Source organism: Coffea arabica, chromosome 1c (genome assembly GCF_036785885.1).
Source record: "Coffea arabica cultivar ET-39 chromosome 1c, Coffea Arabica ET-39 HiFi, whole genome shotgun sequence".
NCBI lineage: Eukaryota > Viridiplantae > Streptophyta > Magnoliopsida > Gentianales > Rubiaceae > Coffea > Coffea arabica.
This window is the reverse complement of record NC_092310.1, coordinates 35,483,783-35,505,360: the sequence shown is the minus strand read 5'-3', so window position 1 is coordinate 35,505,360 and position 21,578 is coordinate 35,483,783. Positions and strand designations below refer to the sequence as shown.

At 40.0% G+C, this 21,578-nt stretch overlaps 1 protein-coding gene across 1 annotated transcript; it reads right to left on the bottom strand.

Moving 5' to 3' along the window:
• Positions 1-18,553: 18,553 nt before the first annotated feature.
• LOC140005201 (uncharacterized) lies at positions 18,554-20,337 on the bottom strand. The gene is made up of 3 exons (XM_072045743.1): positions 19,421-20,337; positions 18,756-19,204; positions 18,554-18,666 (listed from the first exon to the last, which is right to left on the bottom strand). Exons 1-3 carry the CDS (start codon positions 20,335-20,337, stop codon positions 18,554-18,556), a joined length of 1,479 nt encoding a protein of 492 aa, XP_071901844.1.
• Positions 20,338-21,578: the final 1,241 nt, after the last annotated feature.

Sequence of the window (21,578 nt, the reverse complement as noted above, 5' to 3'; positions counted from 1 at the left end):
TTTTCATGTTGGCTCTTATTTTAAATATTTTCTCGCGTAATTATTCTATTTCTTGCATTAGGCATAACTAAGCTTATGGACGGACGAAGAAGTGGTAGAGGTCATGGGTGTGGGACTAGACAAACCCAACCTCAAGGGGATGATCAGGGATCGGCAATTAGGCCGACCCAGGGACAAGAAAATGTAGAGGGTAACCAAGTGGCTACTGCCATTAATCGGATGACTGATATCCTAGAACGATTAGTAGAGCGACAGGGTCCAAGGCCATTTAACCAACCCGGGGGCCAGGATAGAGGTGATGATAGGGCTGTGGAGAGGTTTTTGAAATTTAATCCGCCTAAATTCATTGAAGGATCTCATCCCGAATTAGCGGAGAACTGGCTAGAGCGGATGACTAATATTTTCGCCGCTTTAGATTATACTGAAGAGAGAAGAGTGAACTTTGTTGCCTTCCAATTTGAGGGCCTTGCATGTGCTTGGTGGGACATGATAAGGGGAAAGTGGGAAAGAGCGCAGATGTGACGCCCCCACTTCTCCCAAGGGCAAACCCAAGGGTATCCGCGGGACGCCTGCCTAACTCTCGCCAGGGCTCAAGACAATTCCAATTCAAACCTAGTCTAATACTAACAATGAAAGTCAGGATAAAGTTACGAAGTCATTTCCATACATAAATATCCAGTCTTACGTCACAATTTCAAATTTACAATCACTTTTTCAAAAAATGTACCACATCCAAAAGTGTCTAGTCGATTACAATTAAAACACTAATACAAAAGTTCCTCAAGTCAGCATTGACTTAACTCCTTCCAATCGGGTTCCTGTTAAGGAAAACAAACTAATGGGATGAGCCAATACTCAGTGAGGCCAAGAAACACACATGCAAATACATAATCCAAATAGCAACAACAATTACATTGTAAGTAAAGCTATCAAGTTCGAATAATTCACACTTTGAATAGGAAAAATAAACAGAAATAATTCAAGGACACTGTAGCTCTCAGGAGCTAAATTCCACGTAGTTGTGTCCAAATCTTGATCACATCTCATGTTGACACTCCGTCAACCACATAAGTAGCAAGTCTGTAGATACACCACTTTTCTTCGAATCCCGTCACCGTTACATCCCCTTGCCAGGCCCGCTCATCAAAGTTTTGATAATACTCGAGTATATCATGGCAATACTGTACGAGTAATGTCGAGCAAGATCTCTCCAATAGATCATGCTCCACGAATATCTCATGGTTTGCTGAGCTTGTCGACCAAGCCCATGCTGCTTGATTCGCAAAATTAACCAACGAGTTTGGGCATCCCCCGAATACGAATACGAACACCAATATGAATATAAGTCGATGAGCAACTCTCAAATCGACGATTCCAAATATGAATCACAAATACGAACAACAAATACGAATCACATCCACATTACTATGTACAAGCCGGATATGAATTCACATAGCAAAATACGAATATGATTTCGCTCGAAAGAGAATGAGTGCGGTAAAATACATACTCGTCTCAAAATTTTCAAATTTCACATAACGGATACGAAATAGTTAACCACTTAGCAACAAATTCATGCACATGACACTCACCAATCAAAATAAGAGAGTGAGTGTGTAAAACAAACCTTTAGGCGTTCCCTTCGAGATTCTCGTGAAGGCCTCCTTGAGCACCTGAGCAAACAATAGTTATCTATTACACACTATCTCTTGAAAATCCTTTCTTATCAAGAGAGGGATTGGACACTTGTACAATCTAGAAAATATCATGGAATGGGGCTTTACTTGCTCAAAATTCAAGATTCAAAAGTAGTGTTTATTAACACAAGGAAAAACTGATTCCTTCATGAAGACAAGTCCAAAATGGTCAATTAGTATTGAAGGATAGGGAAGAGTTTCAGAAACTCATTTCCTGTCAAGTTTGAAAATCTCAAATTTGAGGTTCAATGTTTGAAAAATCGTGTCTCACTCTTTGTATGTCCAAATTTGAAAAACTTGGCGTTGGAAACTACTTCCAAAGTACTAAAAGTTCCTAGAAGACACTTTTCCATGATTCGAAATGGAACATATTCAAAATTTGGCCCAAAGTTACTGTTTTAGGCTTGCAAGACAGTTTTGGGGTTGGTTTTTGGCCAACTTTGGAAATTCGGCAAAATTCACACAATGTGAACTAACCTCTGAAATTGGGAACTCAATTAGAGTTACAATCAAGGTTTAAAACACAATAAGCGGAACAAGAATCAGAGTTTGGAGCACCAAGATATGGCGGTTCAAAGTAAACGAAAAAGTGAGACCGCTAGGTTAATTTTCCAGATTTAAATCACGGAATTTGGGACTTTGTTTGAGCATCAAAATGGACTCGGAATGGCACCAAAGTAGTATTATCCTACCATATAGGGTCTATTCCTCTGTCTAATTTCATAGGAAAATTCATTCGGGAAGTTGGTTAACAAAACCATCAAAATTTCCAAATTTCCAAGGCAAAGCTGCCTTGCACCTCTAGTTTTCTTTTCTCAAACCTTTGGCCAATGAAAACATTCCAAAGATGGTTCATTTGTGTGGACAATGTCTAAGAAACATCCAAGATACATTTGGTAGATGATTTACACCAAGAATTTCAAATAACAAGTCCCAAGTCAAGATTGGTTACAAATCAGTCCAAAAGTAGGGTTTCTTTCACAAAGATAGTTTTGAAATTTGGCCACAACTCACTCAATTCAACTCAAAATTGAGCGTGTTGGTGGCGTTGAAAACTACACTCATAAAGCTACAACTTCTCAGAAGAAATCGTTTTAAAAATCTATACAAAACTAGCTCATATTCGAGCATCAATTCGCTGCTCAAAACAGAGCTTCTAGTATGGACGTGCAACAGAACATGCAACTTTACAAGGTTGGTACGGATTACTCAGGTGGAATCAGGATGATCATTTTATACCATTGGAAAGATGGAATGTCTAGTTTCCAGTGCCACAAACGACACTCGATTTCAACGTCGGAACAAAAAGTTATAGCTGTTTGAAAAACATTGCCAGAGCAATATGGGAAAAATTCCAATTTTCATGAACTTCCGAAATCACAACATTTGCCCAACCAAATCACGTAATTTTTTGTGGAAACCTTCCACACAGCCCACACAACATATATACATCATAAATAAGTCAATTGGACCACAAAAAGGTGCACCAATGTGCACGGACATAGCAAGTGCAGAAACGAAAAAATTCCCTCTTCACTTCCTATCTTCTGTAAACCAAGATTTTGGTAGTTGATTGTTGTTTACCTTCCTTGATGAACAAAGCAGAAAATTTTGGCCTCTTGAAGCTAAAAAACCCGTGAGATAAAGCTCTTTTCCTAGCTTGAGGTGATCTCCAAGTGATTAGCAAGGTGTATGTAAATTTTGAGGTGATTTGGTGAAGATTTGGTGATGGAATGAAGAAGAATTTTGGTAGATTTCTCCTCCTTGTTGTTCGGCCAGCAAGAGCAAGAGAGAGAGAGTGTTGTGTGCTGATGAGAAAGCTTCTTGAGGAAGCTTAAGTGTATGGTTAAGGTTGCGCCTCAAAAGTCAACTCTCTCCCCGCGCGCACACGAACGTTTCATGCTCGATTTCTCTCGAGTTTATTTCACTTGTGCACTAAACCTCTAATGAACTTTCATTCATACTATTATTTTTCATTCTTAATAGTTCCAAAAGAAAGGTTTTAAGTCTCTCAATTATTCGTGCCCGCAAAAACGCGTATTTCCGATTTGTGCGCGATAAAGTGGATTTTTCAAGAAATTCTTATAACGATAGCATCACTAACTAATACGTGAATACTTAGACATAAAAATATCTATTTCAAAACTAATGTACAAGTCTCTAATTTTTCAAGTTTATTGTGTCCTCGATTCGATTATTGTCTCCAAACGCGTATTCGCTATTCTCACTTAACGAGATTCCAAAAATTAAAATTTGAAATGAGTAATTTTAAAAATACATGTGAGTTATTATTCTATGTAATTGAGTAATAAAAGGTCAAAATAAAAATTCTGAGTAAATGGCCAAATAAATAATTAAATAAGCTATAAATAGGAAATTTAAATAAGTAAAATTTTGCAAGTCCTCACATCCTCTCCCCTTAAGAAAATTTCATTCTCGAAATTCACACTTAGGATAATATCATACCCCTTAATAATCGTGCCTATCGGATCAATCTGTAAATTACAATCGCTAACCTATATCTCACAATTTCTATCCACCTAAATTGTAGTCAAACTTTGATTCTATCTTATGAGTCTAGGATTTTGTAAAATGTGAATTATACTAGGGTCACAATGAAAAGCAAGAATCATACTTTCAATGACCGTAGCAGAATTGGAAACCTGGTGATAGTCTAATACATAAACCCTAACTGGTGCTTTAGATCGACTTCCTCTAGCACTAGACTGCTTAGCAGTTGACTTTTCAGGCTTTTGGGTACTACCTCCTTCTTTTGGTACGGTTGGGCATTTGGATATCTGGTGCTCGGTACTACCACAATACAAGCACTTCCCTTGTTTCCTAAAATAATCACTCTCTGTATGGTTGAACTTGCTACAATAACCACAAACAACTTGGGGAGCCACAGATTGACCACTTGGAGGTGTCCCTCTCGATTGATCTCGCCCATTGCGGTCTCCTCTTGATTGAGTCCCTTTTGGTGTGATAGATATCTCCACTCCACCCGTTCCTTTTCCCTTTTTAAAAGGTGGGGCACCCTTATCTGCCTGTTTAGAAAGGTTACTAGGAGTGCCCCTTTTCTTAGCATGAAAGTCTCTAACTTGCAGCACTGCACTCTCGACTCTCTGTGCTTTTTCTAAGACTTCAGTGAACGTAGAGATTTGGGCTGTTGCTAATCCCTCCTGAATCTCCACATTAAGTCTTTGTACAAAGCGTCTTATCCTCTTTCGTTCATTAGTCACCAATTCTGGGGCATATTTAGAAAGTTTAGTAAATTTTCCTTCATATTCGGCTACACTAGAAGTTCCTTGCCTCAACTTTATGAATTCATCTTCCCTTTTCTCTTGGACCAAGGGTGGGAGAAATTTCACATTAAATTTCCTTGTGAAGTTTTCCCAAGTCCAAGGGGTCTGCGCTCTTTCCCACTTCCCCCTTATCAAGTCCCACAAGGCACGTGCCACTTCCTCAAATTGAAAAACAGCAAAATTTACTCGCCTATCTTCAGTATAGTCTAAAGTAGCGAATATATTAGTCATTTTCTCTAACCAGTTCTCAGCTGCCTCGGGGTCGGGCTCTCAAGTGAACTTAGGTGGGTTAAACTTCAAGAACCTCTCCAAAACCCTATCTTCTCCTCTATCCTGGCCCCCGGGCTGGTTAAGTGGTCCTGGTCCCTGTCTCTCAGCTAACTGCTTAAGGATATCAGTCATCCTATTAATGGCAGTAGCCACTTGATTACCCTCTAAATTTTCTTGTCCCTAAGTCGGCCCAGTTGCCGATCCCTGATCATCCCCTTGAGGTTGGGCTTGCCTAGACCCTCGCCCACGACCTCGTCCACTCCTTCGTCCGTCCATAGTTCTAGTGGTGCCTAATGCAAGAAATAAAAGTGATTACGTGAGGAATTTCTTAAAACAAGAGCCGATCTTGAAAACATTAGAGATAACAATAATTAACATGTATTTACACTTTAAAGTTCATACAATTAGCAAGTCGGGGGGTATTATAAAAATATAGCACACAATTGCCACAAAAGGATTTTTTTAGTCATGCACGACTAAAGTAAAGTCAAGCGCCTCAAAAGTAAGCCACATAGTTAAACAAAAATGCCATGGCTTTGGCACTAGCATCACCCCCAACTAAATCAATCCTTTATAACACTGGTAGGTCTGATCTTCTCGTTCATTTCTGACTCATATCAAGCATTAGGATCCTATTAAGTTACATAGGACCATCCATCAATCTTTCTCTACCTCTCTCTCTTAATTATTGTGTCATCTTAACCAAACGACTATTGGTTTCCTGTAACTATTCACGTGAAATATCGATTCGTTCTTTTCCCCACAAATGGAGATCTCCAGTCCTTAACATTACCCTCAACTCTTAAGCATTCGGGTACAAGAATCCGAAATAAGATAATTCACATCTCGAGCTGGCCAGTCCCAAGAGTAAATTGCCATATTTGAGATTCCTACCCAACATACATATCTAGTCTTCCCCAAGTATTACAATAAAAGGTTTATACCTATCACATTCATGATTCACAGCTTACGCTCTAAAAGAGTACTTAAGCCTTTACTCATTCATATGATAAGGATCATAACACCATTTGGCCCAAGCCCACCTCGCGCAGATATCACGCGAAACGGCTCTGATTTTTTTTTTATCCCAACAAGTGGTCACTTAACTTTCAGACCAGTCCCACAGTCCGACATCCTAAACTTCAAGCCTAGGATACATAACAAAGATCTGAAACCTAAGCTCTGATACCAACTGTGATGCCCCCAACTTCTCCCAAGGGCGAACCCAAGGGTATCTGCGGGACACCTGCCCAACTCTCGCCAGGACTCGAGACAATTCCAATTCAAACCTAGTCTAATACTAACAATGAAAGTCGGAATAAAGGTACGAATTCATTTCCATACATAAATATCCAGTCTTACATCACAATTTCAAATTTATAATCACTTTTTTTCCAAAATATACAACATCCAAAAGTGTCTAGTCGATTACAATTAAAATACTAATACAAAAGTGCCTCAAGTCGGCATTTGCTTAACTCCTTCCAATCGGGTTTCTGTTAAAGAAAACAAACCAATGGTATGAGCCAATACTCAGTGAGGCCAAGAAACACACATGCAAACACATAATCCAAATAGCAACAACAATTACATTGTAAGTAAAGCTATCAAGTTCAAATAATTCACACTTCGAATAGGAAAAATAAACAGAAACAATTCAAAGATACTGTAACTCTCAAGAGCTAAATTCCACGTAGTCGTGTCCAAATCTTGATCACATCTCATGTTGACACTCCGTCAACCACATAAGTAGCAAGTCCGTAGATACACCACTTTTCTTCGAATCCTGTCACCGTTACATCCCTTGCCGGGCCCGCTCATCAAAGTTTTGATAATACTCGAGTATATCATGACAATACTGTGCGAGTAATGCCGAGTAAGATCTCTCCAATAGATCATGCTCTACGAATATCTCATGGTTTGATGAGCTTATCGACCAAGCCTATGCTGGCTCAATTCGTAAAGTTAACTAACAAGTTTGGGCATTGTCGCGCCCCAATTTTTTTGATAAATAAAAATAAATGGTTTGAGAAAGATGTTTTTGATTCAATTGTGATTGGAGAATGATTTTTGTGAGTTGAAAAGACATGGGTCTCAATGGGACTTGGGAAAAAGCGACGATTTGACCCAAAAAATAGTTTTTTTTTTTTAAAAAAGGTTTTTGAATGAGAAATTGGAGTCGCCACTTGGTAATGATTAAGGTGTACCAAGTCACCTAAAAAATAAATTTTTAAAGACAAAGTAGTAAAACCCTTTTAAAAAACGACTCCTAGTCCACGTAAGCCAAAGAAAAAGGTTCGGGAGTCACGTTTGACAAAGGGGAAGGCAAGGATAGAATCCAAGGCACCCCTTTGACCTAGCCAAGGCTAGTTGCGCGACTTAACCTTACATTTCCTAATTTTCTACCCAATGTATGTATTGCACGTTGGATATGACTATATGAATGCAAAACGGAAAGGAAAATGCAATCCTAAATTCTACGATGTCTCTTGTTAGGCTTTTGGTCCCAAACCACATGAATTGTGGCGGCCAACAAAGGAAAACCTCATAGAGGTCGATTAATGCAAATGAGAGTTCAAATTTAAGTGTGCAAGTGTGAAAGTGTATGAAAGATGCAAGAAATGTAAGTGCAAGTGTGCGAATGTATAAAAAGGTGCATGTGTGAAATTGTATAAAATTCAAATGTTTTTTGTGTGCAAGTGTGTAAAAATAGAATAATAGATATATAAGGTAAGGTGGAATTCCATTTGTGAGGTGAAATTGAGCACGTGATGAGAAAAATGTAGTGAGAAAGTATGGTTTAAGAAATGTGAAAAAATGTGGTTAAAATAGTATGTAGGTGATAAAAATGAAAGTATGACCCTAGAGGAATGCAACAAGTCGGGTACGGGGGTTGACTCCTAACTTTTCGACTTCGATTTTCCCTTTGATTAGAAGGCGAAACTAGCGTGCTAAGGCTATCGAGTAGCCACACTCGCTCGTTTCCCTTATCGGAAGGGATTTTCACGCAAATGAACCCTAACTAGCATGAGATGCAAGTCCTAAAATGAAGGGGAAGGGGTTTGAGGAACATACCAAATGACAAACTAAGGAAAAATGCGTGATATGTGGTGATCATGCACTTAATGAAAAAAGGAAAAAAAGAACCTATTGGGTCTAGCATTGGACTAGCTCATTCTATGAATTCCGACTAGCGTTGGACTAGGGGAAACCATAAAAGAAGCCACAACTAGCGTTGGACTAGTGTGGTGACGTACATTCATCCATTCCATTCATCTATACTACAAAAAGCGAGTAGACATGCGAATCACTTATAAACACGTAGCACATAACACTTAGCATGCTTGACTAGATGCAAAATCCTAATAAAGCATTTAACATATAACACATAGGCATGCAACCATTACATTTGCTAACTAAAACAAAAGGGAAAGGGAAAATGGACCAAATTACTTGCTATGCCCTATCTATTACAAGCCAAGAGGTGTACACATACCCCATAATGAATAACTTAAATAAAAGTAAAAGTAAATGAAATATATGCAAGGAATTAAGAAAAGCAAAGTAGACATGCATATTCACGTAACACGTAGGAGCACGTAGGAGAGACAAACAAAGATAAGAGAAATTATACCTTCTCCTAATGGTAAGCAAATGAAGGAAAATGGCTTCAAAACAATAAAGGGGTCAAGGCATCAATCTAAAAGTAAAGTATAAGCAAAAACACCAAAACCCACCTAATTGCAACTTGAATGAGCTCAAAAAGTGCTTAAAGACCAAGAAAACGGAATAACCCGTTCAATTTCCAAATATAGCATCTACTAAAGACCCAAAACAAGCATTACTCAAACATTCAAGTCCAAATAAATCGTTTAAGCACTTCAAAGATTCCAAAAATAAAGAAAAAGCCAAATAATGATTGAAGTTGCAATAATTTTAGGACTTAATTACAAGATACTAAAACATGCTTGGGCTTTTGTGGCACAAAGAGAAACTTAGAAGGATCAAATTGATTAAATGTTCCAACTACTTGGGCCTTAGTAGAACAAAAAGGGACTTGGGGGGGGCAAAAGCCAATTTTGAAAGTTTTCCATGCAGAATTCATGCAAAGTTACGTAGTTTATATTTTGCAATTTTCCAGCAGCCATTCCTTCAGCAATCTTTCATTTGTACAAAGCATTTTAACCCCAAATGGATTTGTGCAAAACAAACCAATGGATTCAACAACTCAACTTGCATGTAACAACTTAGAAGAAGGTTATGCAAAATCTGGAAAAAAGCTTTCATGCAAGGCTCATGAAGAAACTGAGATTTCTGCAATTTTCCAGCCAATGTTGCTTCGGCAACCTTTAAGCTTTCAAATGCAATGCAGATTTCATGCAAGATTTAGGACCCAAAGCGCACAGCTTTGCTTGAAAATTTTTTAGCCAAAATCATGATTTGAAACCAAACAACAAGACATATAATTTTAAACCTCCAAACCAGCAAGAGACGTAAAACGAGCTGATGCAAAAATCTGGAATAAAGCTCATACGAAAAAGATGGTTTGTTCTTTTCCAGCAAGCACTTGAACGTGATTCAAACATTTCAGCCCCTAAACATACACACCCAACACTCTTGTCCAATTCCTTTTCAACCCGTACCCCAACACCTCAAAACATGCAAACCCAGCTAGCAAAAAAAAATGGATGGCTGAGGCTTTAATCAGAAAATGCAGGTAAAAGAAAACAGCCAAGCATGAGATGCAGCAAAAGAGAAAGGTGAAGCTTGCGGCAATATTCATCCAGAATTTTTGCAACTTCAAGCTTTCAAATGCAGGTTTCAAGTAAACTTCAAACAAAACCAGCAAAGACTATCACTTGACCACATTTAACATCTGGATACTTTGATTAACACAACAAAACTGAATATGCAACAAAAAGAGTAGCAAAACCACCCCCCAAAAGCTCATGCAACTCAGCCAAAGCTGCCACGAATATCCACAGATACTGTTGCCTTTTGTTGCCAAGCTCGCTTCAAGCGTGGCTTGTTGCAGCAGGTTTGTATGCGCAGAAACTCAGTCCAAGGCAAAAACTAAGACAAGCAGGAGGATCATCAAGCATGCGATTTTTCCATGATCCCGGGAGTTTAGCACATGCAGATTTCCTTTTTTATTCAATCATTTAATACTTTACCCATTCAAAACTAGAATAAAAACCTCAAAGTATAGGTTTTTCTTTTGCATTTTTCGAGACAAAACCGTGACAAAGATTTTAGCAAATCAGGCATGCTTAGGAGCAGAGAATGGGCATGGACGTTCACATGCTTCACCAGCCAAATGACTGTCTGCAGACTTGATTCAAGCAAAACACAATAGGAGGAACAAGACCAAAAAGCAAGTTCTAATATGCTTCAAATCCTAAATGCAAGAGCTCGAGACAGAAAGGAAAAGGACATCCAGCAAAATTTTTAGGTACCAAATAAAAATGACTTGAATGTCTACTAATCTTGGACCCAACATCGCAGTCGAACATCACATAAAACATACGTTAGCCAAGACATAACTTCAGCCATAAAAATCCAATCTTTGAGGCTTATCAAAAATCACAGAAGGAGAAACCGTAGATGCCATTCATTTCATTTTTGTACGCAAGAGAGGAGACACGAAAGCCAACAGCTTTTAGTTCATAAAAGCACACAAATTCTAAACAGAGCCACTGGAATCACAGCTCATTTACCCGATCATGCCCAGCATACAACTATGAAGATCTGTGGTTTCTAACTCACAAACTAAGGACAAGATTCAATGACTTAAAGGGAAGAAGGCGCAACTTACAGTGATGATGCTTTCCCTCGATGAAGGCAGTGACGGACGTAAGGATGAACAGCTCCAGTGACTTTTTCCTTTTTCTTTTTTTTTTTTTTCCGCCTGAAGCTCTTCCTCTCCTCTGATTTGTTCAGCCGTCAAGTCCTCCGCTTGTCTCTTTTCTGGTTTCCTCTCCAGCCCATTCACCAAACCCCAGCCGTTAAAAGCCTTCAGATTTTTCTCACTCAGCCGTTATCTTCCCAAAAAAACTCTCTCTCTCGCTCTCCTTCTCAATTCTTTCTCAGCCCTCCTTATACTTTCCTTTAGCCGTCTGTAATCCTTTTCTCAGTCTCTCTTGCTTTCTCTTTGTTTTCCAGATTCCACCTAAGCCCACCCTTTCTCTCGGCCGCTGTTTTCTGTTCTTTTCTCTCCCCAGATTTTCAGCCGTTCCCTTCTCTCTCCCCCTTACGGCTGAGCCTTCTTATCCATTTTATAACCACTTCCCAATCTCCTAAACCCTCACCTCAATGGTGAGGATGAAGGCTTACCTCTCGCCTTCATATCCAGCCATCCAATGGCTGTTGAGGCTGTCCTTTGCACGCTGCAAAAAATTGCAGCGTGCATGCCGCGACGTTTTTTTTTTTTTTTAAATTTTTTTTAATTAATTAATTAAACAACAAAAATGATAATAATAAAACAATAATAATGAATGATGAAAACAACTTAATTAACATTAGATAAAAATAAACTAAAAACAACAAAAAATGCAATTTTCCATTTTTTCATTTTTCTCATTTTTCACTTTTTTTTTAAAAATAACTTAAAAATGCCAAAAAGCTGAATTTAAAAGAAATAAACATATTTTTGTGAACAAATTTTCCTTTTTTTCCTTTTTTCATTTTTCAAATCCAACTAAAGCCTATTTATTTTTATTTTTTTTTCTTTTGAATTTTTCTTCTTTTTCTTCTTTTCCTTTAATTTTCTCTTTTCTCCCTTTTTTATAATTTTCATTTTCATTTTTCCTTCGAGAAAGCATTGAATAAAAACAAAATGACTAAAACATATTTTTGATGCTTTCCTTTTCTTTTTTCTAAAAACTCTATGCTAATCTTAAACTTAAAAGCTAAAACTAAAAACTAAAACTAAAAGTAAATAAGAATAAATAGCAAATGAAATAGGTCAACTAAAAGGGCGAAAATGAATAAAACCAAAATATCATAACAACTAATAGTGCAAAACACACAATAACGAACTAAAATGCAAGCAATCTAAAATGAAAATCATGAAATAGATGCTACATAAAATTATTCAAAATTTGGTGTCTACAGTTTGCCCCTCTTTGTCTGAGTTTTGAAAAAACTTGAGACAAAAAAGTAGACACCAAATACTTACCTGTGTTATTGGGCTGCAAAAGATTCCAGTGAACAGGAATTCTAATACGGGACTGACCCGAACATGAAAAATAAAACGGGACTGACCCGAACCAGAATTGAAAACGGGACTGACCCGAACAGAAATTTAAAACGGGACTGACCCGAACAGAATTTAAACGAGACTGACCCGAACATGAATTTAAACGGGACTGACCCGAAAATAAAACGGGACTGACCCGAACAAGAATTGAAAAACGGGATTGACCCGAACAGGAATTTAAACGGGACTGACCCGAATAGAATTTTAAAACGGGACTGACCCGAATAGAATTTTAAAACGGGACTAACCCGAACAGAAATTTAAAACGGGACTGACCCGAACAGAATTTAAACGGGACTGACCCGAACAGGAATTTAAACGGGACTGACCCGAACAGAATTTTAAAACGGGACTGACCCGAACAGAAATTTAAAACGGGACTGACCCGAACAGAATTTAAACGGGACTGACTTGAACATGAATTTAAACGGGAAACGGGACTGACCCGAACAGGAATTTAGACGGGACTGACCCGAACAGGAATTTAAACGGGACTGACCCGAACAGGAATTTAGACGGGACTGACCCGAACCAGAAATTTAAAACGGGACTGACCCGAATAGAATTTTAAAACGGGACTGACCCGAACAGAAATTTAAAACGGGACTGACCCGAACAGAATTTAAACGGGACTGACCCGAACAGGAATTTAAACGGGACTGACCCGAACAGAATTTAAACGGGACTGACTGGGAAAGTTTAAACAATGAATTGAGTTTTTTTTTTTTTTTTTTTACCTGAGAATAGTTCAACTTTTACACCAAGAAGGAAATTTGGATCTTTGTGATTGAAGCGAGAGCTGATGTTGTTTCTTGTGATCGAATTTTGCAAATAACATCGATCCTTGCTTACTGGGAAGCTTTGTCTGTCATTGATTTAGGCGCCAAAAAGAGAGCGGCTGCTTTTGTTTGTAAATGCAACATTCCTGCAAGAAAAGAAGAAATAATGGACTTGCCACCATTATTTGATCCGGTTTGCCTTGAGAATCGTGTAAACATGAGTCTTGTGATGCTTTTACTTCTGCTTTGCGACGTTTGCCTTAGTCGAACTTGAAACCTTTCAAAATACCGCGTCACCCAATCCAGGTGGTAGCTTTGTTGCATGTTACTCACTGTAGCTGATGATTGAATCCCTTATCTTTGCCCAAACCTTAGGGTTTATCATTCATTTGAATTCAATGGTGAAAGAATGATGCGTGAAAATTTATCACATAACAATCAATGTATATGCAAGATTATTTCCTATGTCAGGCAAAGATGAGCATGCAAAAGAATGTAGACAATCATCAGCAGTTATACACAAATAATTGAGAACAACTACAAGGTTTATAAAGATACACTTTGCAAAGAATATTTGTAAAAAAAACAATACAAGTTTAGCCAACGAATATCATATTCAAAACTTTGGATATTTTCTCTTCGGAATCCGATACTGGCACAAGTATCACAATTATGCGGAGAACCCTAATGAACCAGGTCACCAGCTGTTCCTTCCTGAGCTCGACTGTTAAGAACACCTACCTTGGCGCCCTTTCGGGTTTTCACCAAGATTGCCCCCACCCTTTTTTTTTTTTTTCTCTTTCTTTTTTGTTTTCTTTTTTTCTTTTTCTTTTTCGAGGCGCCCTTTCGGATTTTCACCTAAATATCTCAACCATGATCGGCTCAGAAACATGAATTAAAGATTTCTGGCATCAGTAAAAATGTACTTCCCTTGTAAAATTAGGCGAAGACATTACGGACATCACCTGCCAGTTGATTAACAAATTTTCTAATAGAAATGCAGCAAGTGACGAAAGCCAGGACTTTGGGCTTTTATAATGAGGTCAGGTGGGGTGTTTTTCAAGAAAAGTTGAGGCTTGAAAGCAAATTTTGATATAAGAGGTGAAATAACTTGAGATTGCACTTTTTTGAAAACAACTCCAAAACTGAGGAAAATTTGCCCCAGTTTGATCGAATTTTCTCTCTTTGCATTTTTCATCACTTTTGCATTTTTCTTTGAAAACTAAATTTGCCCCAGTGTAGGGTTTTCTCTTCCCCCTTTTTTTCTTTTCCTTTTTTTTTCTTTTCCTTCTTTTCTTTTTCTTCTTTTTCCAAATAAATTTGCCCCAGTGTGGGGTTTGCAATTCTCAAAGGTTATCAAACGAAATTTGTCAATTCTGATGGCTCAAAGGGGACAAGTAGAGATAAAATGTTTTTAGTGTAAAAGAAGATGGCCTGACTTGCATTTCGCCATTTGCATGAATTTCTTAAAGAAAATTTGCATGATCAAATGAAAAACTTTTTGCACATATCTGAGTTGATGGGTTGAGGGAATGCCCGTCCATCCATTTCCGCCAAGATGAGCGCTCCGCCAGGTAATACCTTTTGGACAATGAACGGCCCTTGCCAATTTGGAGCAAATTTGCCTTTAGCTTCATCTTGCATTGACAGAATCCGCTTCAGTACCTTATCACCTTCTTCAAATGTCCGCTGATGGACCTTTTTGTTATAAGCCCGGGCCACACGTTTCTGATAGCACTGACCATGACAGATGGCGTTGAATCGCTTTTCATCTATCGAAGTCAATTGCTCATGGCGCTGCTTGATCCAATCAGCCTCTTCCAATTTAGCTTCCATAAGGATTCGTAGCGACGGAATTTCAACCTCAGCTGGTAATACCGCTTCCATCCCATACATGAGTGAATACGGCGTTGCCCCAGTTGATGTCCGGATAGAAGTCCGATACGCCATTAATGCATAAGGCAACTTTTCATGCCAATCGCGATGCTTTTCTGTCATTTTGCGAATAATTTTCTTCAGATTCTTATTTGCGGCTTCTACAGCTCCATTCATCTGAGGCCTATAAATGGCAGAATTGCGATGTTTGATTTTGAATTGCTCACATAGTCCATCTACCATGTCATTGTTCAGATTCCTGGCATTGTCTGTGATAAGTGTTTCGGGTACTCCAAATCGACAAATGATATGATCTCTCAAGAAATTGGCAACCACCTTCTTCGTGACATGTTTGAATGACTCCGCTTCAACCCATTTGGTAAAGTACTCGATTGCCACCAATATAAATCGATGTCCATTTGAAACAGGAGGATCGATTGTACCAATCACGTCCATACCCCACATTGAACAGGGCCACGGGACGGTCATGCTATGCAACTCAGTGGGTGGAGCGCGTATAATGTCACCGTGCATTTGGCATTTTATACATCTCCGGACAAAGTCTATACAATCATGCTCCATAGTAAGCCAGAAGTATCCGGTTCTCATGATTTTCTTCGCCAGCAAATGGCCATTCATATGAGGTCCACAAACGCCACTATGCACTTCTTTCATCATATATTGAGCTTCATCCTCATCAATGCACCTTAAAAGGTTCAGATCCGAGGTTCTTTTGTATAACACCTCTCCATTTAAGAAAAATTTTGAAGCCATTCTACGCAGAAAACTCTTGTCTTTTATACCAGCACGCTGAGGGTAGGACCCAGTTTTGAGAAACTCTTTAAGATCATTAAACCAAGGAGTAGTATCCGAGGACTCGTCTGCAGCCCAGCAGTGGGCTGGCTTGTTTTGAAGTTGAATTTGGATTGGTTCGATCTTCAATTCATCTGGATATTGGATCATAGAAGCCAAGGTGGCCAAAGCATCGGCAAATGCGTTTCGGGCTCGAGGGAGATGTCTGAATTCCAAATTTTGAAATTGCTTGGCCAAAGTGAGCAGACTACAATGGTAGGGTAGAATTTTCGAATCTTTGGTTATCCACTGTTTCAAGGTTTGATGCACGAGCAAATCTGAATCACTGAAAGCTATCAACTCCTTGATTTCCATCTCCAAAGCCATTTTGAGACCAAAAATGCAGGCTTCATATTCAGCCATGTTATTCGTGCAAGCGAATTGCAATTTGGCAGCGGCAGGGTAGTGCTTCCCTTCGGGTGACACCAAAACAGCTCCAATTCCAGCTCCGAGAGAATTTGAAGCTCCATCGAAGAAAAGCCTCCATTCAGGACTTTGTTCACTTATATCATCTGCAGCGCCTACAAATAGGACCCTCTCGTCAGGGAAATAAGTACGGAGTGGTTGATAATCATCATCCCTTGGATTTTCCGCCAAATGATCAGCTATAGCTTGCCCCTTGACCGCCTTTTGTGAGGTGAAAACAATATCGAATTCTGAGAGAATTATCTGCCATTTCGCCAAACGCCCAGTCAGCATCGGCTTCTCCAAAAGATACTTCAAAGGATCAGACCGGGAAATAAGATACGTGGTATGACTCAACAGATAGTGTCTCAACTTCTGGGCTGCCCAGGCCAATGCACAGCAGCTTTTCTCAATGAATGAATAATTAGCCTCGTACTGCGTGAACTTCTTGCTTAGATAGTAAATGGCTTGTTCTTTCCTTCCAGAGTCATCGTGCTGACCTAGAACACACCCTACTGCTCCTTCAAGCACGGATAAATACATAATCAAAGGTCGGCCCGGTTTGGGCGGCACTAAGACTGGTGGATGCAACAAATAATCTTTAATCTTGTCAAAAGCCTGTTGGCACTCCTCATTCCAATACAACGGCACGTTCTTCCTCAATAATTTGAACAACGGCTCGCATGTGGCAGTTAGTTGGCCAATGAACCTCCCGATAAAATTGATCTTCCCTAAAAAGCTTTTCACGTCCTTCTGAGTTTTTGGCACTGGCATGTCTCGAATTGCTTTGATTTTCGCCGGATCTATTTCTATGCCCTTCTTGCTAACAATGAATCCCAACAGCTTACCCGCAGGTGCTCCGAAGGCGCATTTCGCAGGATTTAGCTTTAAATTGTACTTCCGCAACCTCTCGAATAATTTCTTCAGATCAACCAAGTGGTCCTCTGCCCTTTTAGACTTGATTATAATATCATCCACGTAGACCTCCATCTCCCGGTGGATCATATCATGAAATAGGGTTGTCATGGTCCTCTGATATGTTGCTCCAGCATTCTTTAAACCGAAAGGCATGACTCGGTAGCAAAAGGTACCCCAAGGGGTAATGAAAGCAGTCTTCTCCCTATCCTCCTCTGCCATCAAAATTTGGTGGTAGCCAGCAAAACAATCGCAAAAGGTTTCAATCTCATGTCCGGCAGTATTGTCTAAGAGAATGTGAATATTTGGTAGAGGGAAATCATCTTTAGGACTGGCTTTATTAAGGTCTCTATAGTCAACACAAACTCTCACCTCTCCACTCTTTTTTGGAACAGGGACTGGATTTGAAAGCCAAATTGGGTAATGGGAAACAATGATAATGTTGGTTTTGAGTTGTTTTTCAATTTGCTCTTTTATTTTGAGGCTTATATCTGGTTTGAATTTTCTGGGTTTTTGTTTTACGGGTGGAAAAGAAGGGTCTGTGGGCAATCTATGCACTACCACATCAGTTGAAATGCCAGTCATATCATCATAGGACCACGCAAATACATCCTGGAACATGGTCAAGAATTCAAGCATCTCCTTTTTCTGCCTTTCATTCAAATGAATACTTATCTGCACCTCCTTAACTTCATCCTCAGTGCCAATGTTAACCTTTTCTGTTTCTTCCAGGTTCGGTTTTGGTTTTTCCTCATATTGTTCAAGGTCCTTTGCAAAAGAATCGAATACCTCCTCATTATCACTCTCGCTTTGGAGTTCGGATTCACAGACCTCCAAGTCGTGAGTGATATAGAAATTGCCATTATCGTATTCCAGAACTGTGATATCCAAAGGGTCAAATAATTTTATTTTTGGCCATCTGAAAGAATTAACGAATGTGGGATAATAAGCAAATAAGCATACAACAAACAAATGAACAAGCAATATGAATTTAAACAAGCGAATAAACAACACAACATAACAAGAACAAACTTGTGCATTTTCATAAAACCTTTGATTGAAAGCAAAACAAAAGAAAGCAAGCGGAAACAATATCTACATGTGCAAATTTTAGTCAAAAGTAAAGATGCTTTCATTAACTATTTACAGATGCAAAAGTATTTTTTCCATGAATATGAATGATAAACCCCTTTCATTTTACCGAAACTCCTTCCGGACGGGCAGGGACTCGGCTGTCCAATTGGGAATTGATCCTTCGGGGATATCAGGAAATTCAGCTTTGCCTGGAACACTATCTTCAAATGTTGCCCCTACGAACAATTGGGCCAAACTAGCTTCAATTTCTTCAACTGGATTAACCTCTGATGTGATAACCTCTGTTGGTCGTGGAAAAGTATACCGCAGTGGGGAATGTCAAAAACCCTTTGCCTGCCCTCTTTCTCTGATCTTTTGCGCTCCTTCATCTCTTTGATGTCCTTGGCGGTTGGTTGGAAACCCAAACCGAATGTATCCCTTTTTTCCATAATCTCCACTGGCTTCAGGATCCCTTGCAGTTCACGCCCCAATCCTCTGTCTAATTTGTATCCTCCACGAATCATTTCCTTAGCCATCATTACACTTGCTTTTGAGAGAGCTTGTTCCTCCGTTGTGATCCAACTTACGGAGACTATATCGGATGTGCTATGAGGGGACATGGTGGCACTTCGACATCCCTCCTCTTTAGATCCAGAATCGGTGATTACCAGGCAGTCCTCTTCGGCAAAGATAGTGATTAGCTTGTCATTTACTACGAATTTCAGCAATTGATGCAACGAAGATGGCACAGCCCCAGACTTGTGAATCCATGGCCTGCCAAGTAAAATATTGTAAATGCTCGGGAAGTGCATTACTTGGCAAGTTATTTGAAATTGGGCAGGCCCCATCTCGATTACTAAATCTGCCTCTCCTATCGGCTCCCTTTGAGCTCCATCAAACCCTCGAACGATAGTCCCTGAAGGCCTCAGCTTAATGTCTTGCAATCCTAGCTTCTCCAAGGTACTCCAAGGACAGATATTAAGCGCGGACCCGTTGTCAATTAGCACCTTCGGCAGCATTTTCCCGTTGCACCTCACCGTTATGTACAACGCCCTATTATGTCCAATGCCCTCTGTCGGCAATTCATCGTCAGAAAAAGCAATTTGTTTGTTGAATAATACGCTCCCAACCACGTTTGAAAAATTATCAACAGAAATGTCCCTCGGAATTTGAGCCTTAGTTAATACGTCGATCAATGCATCCCTATGCACGTCTGAAGAGAAAAGTAAATCCAACATGGTTATCTGGGCAGGTGACTTGCTTAGCTTTTCGATTATGTTGTATTCACTTCTCTGGAGTCGTTTAAGGAAATCCACGGCTTCTTTCTCGGTGATTGTTGGCTTAATGGGCGGCTCGGAATTCTTTGCTTGAATCGGAATAGTAGTTTCAAATGGACTTACAGTCCTCCCCGATCTGGTAACCACTGACACCTCTTTCTTTGTAGCTGAATTTTCCCCGATCTGTATAATAGGTTCATCGTAATTCCACGGCACTTGTTGCAGGCTCAAAACAGGCTCTTGCCTCGGGAATTCGATGAATACCGGCTTCAAAGCTTCACTCTCTGCTGGCGTGAGATCCAAGACAAAAGGCTGGTTATCTTCTTCGAATGGCAACTCTATGATGAATGGTTGGTCTGTGACCCCAACTACCTCAGCTTCTCTTGCCAAATCTTTGACTTGTTCCATATACTCCGTGTCATCCATAATGACCCCAATGGTATTAACATGGTCCGGCAAAGGGTTCCTATTTACGTTCGGCCCTTGCGCCTCCCTTTTCCGGATTACAATCTCCCCGGCTTCAACCATATCTTGGATTTTATGCTTAAGCGCCTTGCAATCAAGGGTGGCATGTCCGGGGGCCCCAGAATGATAAGCACAGACAGCTTGTGGATTATACCACGCGGGCATGCCATATGGGTAGGTAGGAGGGGGCACCGTACCAATTTTCCCAGCAGCCTTTAATTGTTCATACAATTGATCCAGAGGCCTGCCTAGGTTGGTAAATGTACGGCCAGGGGGTCGGTTGTAAGGTTCAGAAGGTTGAGGGTGGTTGTAAACAGGTCTATTTGGAGGCGGGAATCTTGGGTTATATGGAGGGCGTGGTCGGTTTTGGGGTGGATTTGGTTGAGAAATTTGAAAAGGGGCTGAAGGTGGGTTTGGATAGCTTGGGCGAGGTCGAGGGTGGTGGATGTTGGTAGTATATACAGGGCGCGGATTTGAGTAGTAAGGGTAATGGGGTTGGTAGATTGGATTGTGTTGGTATCGGGGTCTAGGTGAAGGGTTTTGGTTCCAAATAAAGGTTGCGTCCCCCTCTTTCTTTTTGAACGGCGGCTTCTTCACATTGCTTCCTTGCCCTTGTTGTAAAGCATCCAACTGAGATTTAAGGGCGGAGACATTGACAATCTTCCCAGCTCTCACAAAGTCATCAAACTCCTCAAGTTTATTTACAATTGCAGCAAACGAACATCCGGTCATACGGAAAATCTCTTCGAAGTACGGCGGATCATGGGCTTTTATGAAAGTACGTATGATTTCATCCTCGGTCATTGGTGGCTCGACCTTGGCAGCTATTTTTCTCCACCTCTTGGCATAGGTCTTGTGGTCCTCGGAAGGCTTCCTTTTCGTTCCTTCTAACGTAGTTCGGGTCGGAGCCAACTCGCAGTTGTACTCGTACTGTCTCACAAATGCATTAGACAAATCAATCCAGGTTTTCACGTCTTCAAGTTTCAGGTTAGAATACCAGTCAAGCGCATCCCCTTCCAGACTCTCGGGGAACAACCTTAAAGGCAAATTCTCATCGTCCACGGGCTTTCCCAATTTGTTGGCAAATAGTCGGAGATGTGTCTTGGGATTACCCGTCCCATCATATTTGTTAAATTTAGGGGTTTTGAACCCCTCAGGCAACTGCACGTTCGGAAAAAGGCACAATTCATCATAATCCAGGACTCCCTGCTTATGCAACCCCTGGCTCTTCCTTATAAATTCATCAAAACGATCTAGACGTTTGAGCAACTTCATATCAATTGGAGCAGAAGATTCACCCATTTCAGGCTTATTTTGGAAAGTGTGCTCCGGTATCACGGGTTCTGCGGTGGTTTGATAAAAAGCTGGTGGGTTCTGATGCATGTTTGGGTCGATTTGAGGCTGAA

What these genes read in the sequence shown, in the direction of transcription:
- LOC140005201 (XM_072045743.1), bottom strand. Translation starts at nt 20,337, where the DNA reads ATGCCCGCGTGGTATAATCCACAAGCTGTCTGTGCTTATCATTCTGGG. An exon ending in AAGGTGCTAATTGACAACGG is followed by an intron (nt 19,205 to 19,420) that starts GTCCGCGCTTAA and finishes TTTACTTGGCAG; the next exon opens with GCCATGGATTCACAAGTCTG. An exon ending in TTTTGACATTCCCCACTGCG is followed by an intron (nt 18,667 to 18,755) that starts GTATACTTTTCC and finishes AATTGTTCGTAG; the next exon opens with GGGCAACATTTGAAGATAGT.